This window comes from Osmerus mordax, chromosome 15, assembly GCF_038355195.1.
Source record: "Osmerus mordax isolate fOsmMor3 chromosome 15, fOsmMor3.pri, whole genome shotgun sequence".
NCBI lineage: Eukaryota > Metazoa > Chordata > Actinopteri > Osmeriformes > Osmeridae > Osmerus > Osmerus mordax.
In genome coordinates, this window is record NC_090064.1 from 5640792 (window position 1) to 5649955 (window position 9164).

The 9164-nt window shown below is 43.3% G+C and overlaps 1 protein-coding gene across 1 annotated transcript; it reads right to left on the reverse strand.

The window, feature by feature from the left end:
• Positions 1-162: 162 nt before the first annotated feature.
• pcolce2b (procollagen C-endopeptidase enhancer 2b) lies at positions 163-7664 on the reverse strand. The gene is made up of 9 exons (XM_067251755.1): positions 7512-7664; positions 7128-7236; positions 6327-6582; positions 4820-4944; positions 4537-4673; positions 4244-4407; positions 3066-3149; positions 1653-1820; positions 163-968 (listed from the first exon to the last, which is right to left on the reverse strand). Exons 1-9 carry the CDS (start codon positions 7643-7645, stop codon positions 838-840), a joined length of 1308 nt encoding a protein of 435 aa, XP_067107856.1. The 5' UTR covers positions 7646-7664; the 3' UTR covers positions 163-837.
• Between the last annotated feature and the right edge of the window lie 1500 nt (positions 7665-9164).

Consider the following 9164-nt stretch of genomic DNA (forward strand, 5'->3'; position numbering starts at 1 on the left):
ACACCATGGAAATATAACAGCTGCAGCCTATTCTGTAGTTTTATATTCCTTGTCATTCATAGGCATAAAGTACTACACATTCTGTCCTCAATTCAAACCATTATTTAAAGTGTAAACAAACAAATGCATTTTTTTGTTAATAACCACAATGTTCTTAAAATTTGAATGGAATTTAGAATTTTATTAGGGCGGATGAAAACAATAAAATATAAATAACATTTATTTAATGATTGTTTCATAGGAAAATACTTTATTTTGTTACTTTCATGTCTGTATTTTCATTATAAACAAACCAAGCTTTAAAAATGATCCAGGTGCTTTGCATCCATTCTCAAATTAAGCTTTGGCAAATAAGAGCAGTTGTCACACAACAACGGCATGACACCAAATAATTTTAAACAAATGCTATATAATGAACTATTGCACTTAACACCACATAGAATACTTCCCATAGTTTAGCATTCATTGTAAACTAAGGAAATAAAGAGCAGTTTTGTAAACACTGTCATGAAAACTACAACCCCCAGACTACTGCAGTATATTGTACTTCCTCTTACAAATACTCACAAGATGTCTGATTGGTCAAACCTGCAACACTAATATGTACCCCACCCCTCTCTATCTCTTCCCCAGGGGTTTATCTATCACACTTACCCTTCACATTGCGCACTAAAATGGCCCAGCTCAGAAAACTAGAAAAAGTGAGAGACAGAATTCCAAGTAAAGCAAAGTAAGGTGGTAGGGGGTGAGGGCATGCTGAGCGGTGACAAACATGGAGGGGCCTCATTGTGTCAGGGTGGGTCTGGGTCTCCCCCTGTGTGTGCCGGGGGAAGTGACTCAGCAACGTTTGTTCTTCAGTATGTTGAGGCCCTTCTGGTTCTTGGCCTTGAATGCCATGACAAAATGGTGTGGGGCGATCTTCCCGCGCCCGTCCTCGTCCACTGTGCCCATGAAGATGTAGTTCAAGCCTAGTGAGGTCACACAGAAAAAGCCTGAATGCAGTGGCGGAACGGCAGAGACATTCAGGAGGGCCACACATCAGCTTCACCTCACAGCACCTCATTATTCTACATATATGTCTATATGCGCTGATATAAACATATACCACAGGTTCGTTTGGAATGTATCGACCAGGGGTGTTCAATCCTGGTCCTCGGGGTCCGCTGTCCTGTATGTTCTAGATGTTTCCCTGCTCCAACATACTTGATTCAAATGAATGGTTGGTGTCAGGCTTCCACAGAGCTTGATAACGGCCCTTCATTTGATCAGGTGTGTTGGAGCAGTGGATGCACGCATGTTGGATGCATGTGTTGGTGTACAGAATATATATGGACCCGTATCTCACCAAGAGAAAAAGTGTCGGGCCATGTTCATTTGTGTCATCGTGTTGTGCCACTTACCTCGAACGTTGGGGTCAAGCTTATTCAGATATGAGCTCGAAGGCAACGGCCATGGAGGCAAACTCAGAGCCAAAGGCAACATTTAACAGTCTGCTGAACACACAGCTGGACAGGCTGGCTTTCATTCAGAATACCTCATAACCTTCCACACGCTGAAGCCATGAAGGGGTTTCCAACTCGGCTAATCTTCCAAAATAGAACTTGACAGAGTGAAACTCCAGCCTGGCTCAGGTGGGGGCTTGTCCTGCTCACCTCGTCTGATGAAGGGGCATTTCTTGCAGAGGATGATGATCTTGGTGCTCATGGTCTTGCCAGCTTGCTGGATGGTTAGGTTTCCTTCTTTGTACACGTTGATGATGGAGATGGTGGCGAACATGCTGCCTCCTCGCATCACCGCCGTGATGACCGTTCCCGATATCACTGTCACACACACACGACACACAGAGGTTTGTTTTTCTTTCCTAGTGGGGCCCGACCATTCACTCCCATTCAGAATTGTATTATCTCTAACCACTAAGCCCTAACCCCTAACCCTAACCTTAATTCTTCATGTAATTTTAACCCTAAAAAAAACATTTGAAGTTGGAAAGGTGCCCCACAAGGTCAAGTTATTTCATTCTTTACTATACTTGTGAGGACATTTGCTTCCCACAAGAGTATTTGAACAAGAGCACACAGACAAACACACACACACACACACACATAGACAATGTTAGCAATGGTGCACCATTCGCCAGCAAATGTTTTGATTTCTTATCTGGAAACCAAGAGAACTATCAAATCAGTATGTGTATCCCAGGGTATTATATTCATGTGCACTGCACCCACTTCACTCTGCCATTCGTATGCATTTTCTTTACACATACCTCACAGTAGGGTGTGTATAAAAATAATGCAATGGAATGTGTCCTTTTGCTGGGTTTTCAGGTCCAGTTATTTCATTTACATGTGTGATGTAACACCTTGAGCCGGTTACGTGAGCAGACTGCATTTCACAAGCCGTTTTTTCCAGTCCTGCCTCGTCCGCCAAACTTCCCTGACAGGACCTCCTCTCTCCAAATGCAAATCTACATCGACTCCTTTTGAAAATGTCAACTAAATACCTGTTTGATTTTGTGAACACCTCCCCCAAAAAACTGCTCAGAAATGGTCTCCAGGGTAACAGGCCTCCATGGGTGCAGGGTGTGTTTGTGTGTGTGTGTGTGTGTGTGTGTGTGTGTGTGTGTGTGTGTGTGTGTGGGGGGGGGGGTGACTGAATCAACACTTTCATTTGGCTACAAGTTAGCTCCAATCAGTGAGGCTGTGACTATGTGTTTACTTGAGGAAGGTTAGCGTGCTCCTTCCAGACACAGTCAAATAATCTTTTGAGACGAGCCATGAAACAAGCCAGACAGCCATAGATAGCGTGCCATGAGAGTACCATGAAAACATGCTCTCTTTAGAAATAGAGGTTTTTATTTGCGATTGGGAAATACTAATTTCCCGCCCCCAAATCTGATTGGACGTAAAGCTTGAATATTCCATTTCTTAATCATCTTTGAATAAAAGCACAGGTCGGAAGGATCTTGTTTGTAGTGAAAATCAGTGGAAAATGTCTGTGTCTGAAAGAGTAGACATGCATGTGATAGTAACAGCAGCACACTAAACATGCCGGTCTTGTCTTACCAAAGTTGCTGGAACAATAGTTGTTCTCAAGAGTCCCCTGCCTTTTGCATTTCTGCTGACAAAGAGCTACGGAGTACTTGAGGGCTAAGGGAGACAAAAAAAGAGATACAGTTATTTATTTTTACTGCCAGTGATGCAAGCTAACCAATTCAAGATCAATTTTTATTGGTGTTCCCCTTTCCCACAGACAGTCTAAATCCAAGAGGAATGTTCTAGTTCTAGTTAACATCTGGTTTTAAGCTTAAGGGGGTACTATTACCCTCAGAGAAAATAAGAAAGAAAGAGACAAGAAATACAACCACAGTCTTATCCAAATGTTATTCCTACCGGTAGAGAGCGAAACACTTTGAATATAGGTCAGTTAGAGTCAGTCATCACAGGATGACATCATAGTGGGGGGGTGCCAGAATAGCTCTCTGTCTCTGTGTAGATTAGGTATCATGAGTTCTGGCTTCCGTTAGGGGAAAACTTAAAAGGCAATGGGAATGTTGGTGAGTGTGCTTAATGTCTGTGCACGTGTGTGTGTAAGATCACGTGAAGACGAGAGTGTGTGGGCCAGCACAAACAACGATACGAGCATTCCTTTCAAATCCGAACATATGTGTGCGAAATAAATACGCCCAAGTGTGCACATTTGCATGAGGGTTGTCAGAGTCCAAAGTATAGAGAAGACAATCCATCTTTTTCTATCGACAAAAAGAGGTTCTTCCTTTCCACATGCAGCACACATCACTCATCTGTATCTCACTGCCCGGATCTGAATAAAGAAGTTGTCTTTGTTCTCCCAGGGAAGCCCTCAACTACAGGCCACGTCTGAGGCAGGAGCCTGGTCCTACTTACAGTATTTATGGGGGAAGAGAGGATAAGGTTTATCCCACATGCTGGCACCAGGATCAGAGACTATAGCAAGACTACACAAAGCCTTCACTAAATCTCTAGACGAAACCACCAGATCCCACTGACCAACGTGTAGCTGGAAGGAACATGTAAGGGACCAAAACACGTGTTCATGCGATTAGTTAAAGAGCAAACGCTTGGAGTGCAATTGATAGAATTGATTCAATTACCCAGTTTGCCCGGCAGTAACCTAGAAACAGCCCCAAAAGTACTCCTTCAACACACCACGTGGTAAATCAAACACACCTGCAAGCATGTATTGGACTGTGAGTGGTACCTACGTATGGGTCTGCTGGTGGGGGGTAGGGTGGTGGTGGTCGGCGGTATCGTGGTGGTGGGGAACCTCTTGGGTCGGAACTTGTAGTGGCCGATAAATCCGTCCGCTGTTAGACTGAGGTCTGAGAGGAACTGGATTAGGAGCTGGTTCCCCTCTGAGAACACTGGACTGAGGAAAGTGGAATGTTAGGAAGAGTGGGGGGGGGGTAGTGAGAGAGGAAGGAGGGCTTGCAGGATATGACATCATGTGATACCCTAGTTCATTGAAACCGGTCAACAAACAGGTATTTCGACCTACTCTGGAGGGCTGTCCCCGCAGAACTTCCCAATCCTCTTGGCGTCGTTGATCTCGGCCCCGTTGAAGATCGCCACGTAGTCGTAGCGGCAATAGTTATCTCTTTCTACGTCGAACTTCTCAAACTTCACCTCTATGATCTGCATTGACGGAAACAAGCAGCACAGTTATACAACCCACAAATGGACCACCACCAAAGTCACAACCAGAAATGTACTGCTCTGGTCCACAGTTCAACAGTGAAGTAGAGACTGTGAGGACGACTAATGGCTCTGAACTAACTCACCTGGTTCTTTGGTGCCACTATGTGCCAAGAACAGGTCACACCAGCTGGGTAGTCCTTCTCTGGCCAGTTGGGGGTCTTAAAGGACCCTGAAGGTTTGTCCAATCGACCCCCACAATACTGGTCTCCTATTGGATGATAAGTCAAACAACATAACTGTTTTGGTTCTCTGTATACTTATCTATGCTACAGTATGTCAATCATTAAAAACCCAACTCAATTCATTTCTGCAGTTTATGTTCAACGTGTACTGTATTCCATGGGAAAAAGAGGAATGCTGTGAATGCATAACATCATTCCAGGATAAGAACCGTGCTTGCTTTAATCAGCAGTTTCTCATTCGCCCTTCTTGTTCACCCCATATGATTAGTAGCTCAAGGAGACACTCATCTCTGTCTGGTCCTCTGCAATGTGCAGCTAAAAGGGAGTCCACATGTTCGCTATCAGAGATCTGAGAGAGATCAAGCCGCACAAGCTGTTTGCACTGTTGAGGGTCTGGAGTTCTCTCTCATGAACCACCACTGTTACTCCCTCAGTAGCAGGCTGTCTCAGCACTCCTGCTCTCGTTTTCACAGGCAACTCCAATATACCACAGCGACTAAAATAGACATTTAACAAATGGAGGAGGGCAAAGTTTCAACAACTCGCGTGGATAGTATGGTAACAGTCCACATACTGCCATCTGTTGTGTTAGACCGGGCAGCCTAGCTAGCAGACACAGCCCATTATATCTGACAACTAGGAGGGTACTGATAAGAGGTGGCTGCACAGGCACCCAGCCATTAAAATTCCTCAAAGCCAGTAGAGGAGACATTTCTACGCCAAGAAGAAGAAGAAGAAGGAGGCAGGGGGACTGTTTCAGTCAGACTAGGATGGCAGCAGTCCTGTCCCTCACAGCGATTCTAATAAACAAAAATGTCTGTGAGAAATTCCACGTCATACTGTGAAATGTGTAGAGATGTTCCTTTTTTCCTATCCAGCCCTCCGAGCAAGATTTAAATCAACAGTTGCCAGACAAGAAAAAGGGCCCCTCAAAAAATCAACAGCATCGGTATTTTTCAACAAGCAAAAACAAAAAAAGATATACTCGTCCTCTCGTGTACAGCACGTGTATCCTTTGTGTGTGACTCATCAGGCAAGCGTTTTACAACACTTCATGTCCGGACATTTATCTCTGTCTCTTCATTGTGACAAGCGGCGACCTCAGAGGGTGTGACCTCGCGCTTTAGGGGTTTGTTAATTAGCTCATGAAATCCTGACCCCCTGCCCTCACACACACACACACACACACACTCCACGACTTGTATCAAATGTCTGTTTACGATCTGGAGTCAGGACCCAGACTTGGCCCCTCAGGCTCAGCTTAGCACGCATGGCTGGAGATTAGCAGACATGACTGCAACCCTGTACTGCATCCTTTATTTCACGAGTGGACCAAACAACATTGAGGTAACCAATTAAACCCAGTGAAGTACCCTTTCCAATGTGTGGCACCAGCTTGAACCCCTACCTCTCTCATGTGGCTGGGCAGCAGAGTAAACGGCCAGGAAGCCACTTCCAGCTGTGTTGGCATCAGACACCATCTGGATGAGCATCTTGTTTTCCGTGGAGACCAGTGCACCGGGCCTGAACGTGCCACAGAAGCGCCCCAAGCGCTGGCCGCTAACATGGCCGCTGTACACATCGACGTAGTCGTAGCGACACAGGTTGTCGCTTTCTAGGTCGATAAAGCGGAAGGAGAGGACCACGACTTTACCCTCAGGGACCTGTGGAGACATAACGCTCACACAGTGATACATATTTGAACCAAGGCTTCATTAGGTTTTAACAGTATGAAAGTGTTAACAGTATGATGTCTTAACGAAGTTAAGGGTTTCCCAGATTCGTTAAGAAGCTCTTGAGCTTCTTAACGAATCTGGGAAACCCGGCCAATGTGGTTAGGCCTACAGGACAACGTTTAGCTGATTTACAGAAGGCCTGCAGATCTAAATGGGTTGTGATAAAGTAAAGGAGGTGGTGTCTTTTTTCTCCTGATTTAATGACAAGTCTGAGGCATCTACGATTTCACCTACTTCATTCTAGCCATAATACTAGGCAGGTGGCCAGCTGAAAAAGTGATCAAGGCTTGAGAAACAGCCTGAGGGGTGTTCTGTCGCGACAATCCAAATACCAACAATTCATTTTCTTAAGGTTTGATAATGAATGTCTTTGCGGCTATTGCAGACTATATTATCAATGTGGGATGAACATGTAGAATGACAGATTATGTATTGCCTAGGTAGCCTGGGTATTAAAGAAAAGTTTGTCTTACCGTTATTCTCCAGACACATTTGGTATTTGGGGGGTACACCCCAGGGTAACCCTGGCTACCAATAACCCCTGAATCTCCAGTTAGGTTTCCACCGCATGTGAACGTCGGTCTGAAAAGAAAGAACAAATATTTTAGATTCTCCCTGGTGAGAAGTTTCATAACCCAGAACGGAAGCTTAATTATATTTGACTCTCTCAGCAATGCACCAATCAATGCGTCTTGATTGGAAGCCTAGAGCGCAGACTGCAGATTCATTCAAAACAAAACTCTACCGTTTCATCCCTGAGTAACCGATCCTGTATACCACCTTTGCACTTTCATTCTGTAAAGGCTTTTGAAAAATACACAGAGTTCAATGAATAAAGTACATTTGGCTACATGTACCTCCTTTGTGACTGCGCGCAGACCTCAGTCAAAAACACTACACCCCATGCGCAAAAAATACTGCATATTCTCCACATTGTCGGGTTAATGGACCGGGCACTTCGCCTGTTTTCGCCCCGTGGCACGAATGGCATTGTATTCAGTAGCTCAAACGGTGAGGAAAAGTACCCAGAAGTTCCTGGAGGGAGTTTCTCTGACTGCAAGCTGGAGCAGATGAATATAGCGTTTGTTCTGCGTAGCAGAAGGGAGGGGAGCAATAGGCAGCTGCCTTTTTCCAAAAACTGGGATAAAAGACGCGCTGGAAGTAGGGGAAGTGGGTACTCCTGCTTCCCTGAGTTTATGAGATACAATGAAATGGAAATATTCACTTCACTAACCAATAAATATTCAAGAAAATGATTTAATGGCACTATAGTCTGTTTATTGCCTATAGCCTATATAGGCTACCTGCGTGGCACAACTATACGGTTATTATTATTTTTCTCAGCCTAAGGTGTAGTAGCCTACTGTTACATTAAGTCGTGCCTATATTTTGACAAACACAAAAATGTGAGTTACGGTCATATTTACAGGAGAAAATGAAACATTAAAATGATAGACAGACTGACAGATGTTCAGACAGACAGACAGACAGACAGACAGATGTTCAGAAGGTCGATCAAAGAAGAATTACACTTATATTGATAATGATAATGCTTCCTCTAAAGATATAGTAGCCTATATAATGATATGGCCTACCTACATTTGAAAGTGGTGGCCTATTCTAGGCAGTAATTAGGCTACTTATAATTATAGATGGGGTGTCTTGAACCATCCCACTTATATTGTATTCTTTTTCATTTAGAATACTGTTTTGAGAAAAAAACGTTTTGTTCGGTAGCTTATTGTGGGACGATGAAAATGCACGTAAATAAACGTAAACCATGCCAGTGTAGCGATCCTGACGTCATCAAGGCGTGGTGCCACAAGTGGAGCCTGTTGCGAGTGCGCCAGGATCAATGTGAAAATCTCAAATATTGTAATTTTCTATTGTGATATTTTGTGATTCTAATTATCTTATGATAAGAAATAGTTTGTAATCTTTTTCAATTTAGTGTCTGTAAATATATGTTTGGGGACTTTTGTTTATGACTGTCCCACTTTGACATGCTGTCCCACATTATCTGATCATTGCAAGTGAAGAGGAAAGCCATGCTTGCTTCTATTATAAAACATGAAACATGCCCACACATAGAATACAATAAAATAATCATCAAGGGTGGAAGTAAAAATATGTACACACTGAGAGAATGGCACCCTCTGGTGGACTACAAGAGGAATAAACTCACAGACTGTATATTTGTCGCCCTACTGCATCAATTGACTTTTCAATTTTCAGTCCTATTAGTATTCAAGCCTATATATAAAAACCATAGCAATACCATATCATTATTGAAATATAATAATCATTATCTTCAAGAAATACACAAATAAGTGTTATTACATGAATGGTTAACACGTTAGATATTTTGTATACGTATAGGCATTAGATGTTCGAATATCAAGCAAAATAAATTAAATATAATGATAATAATTGATATCGGTGTTTGATTATTATCGACTACATTTACTTTATCCAAGAATCGGCAATCGATTGTAACCTTTTCAAAGGAA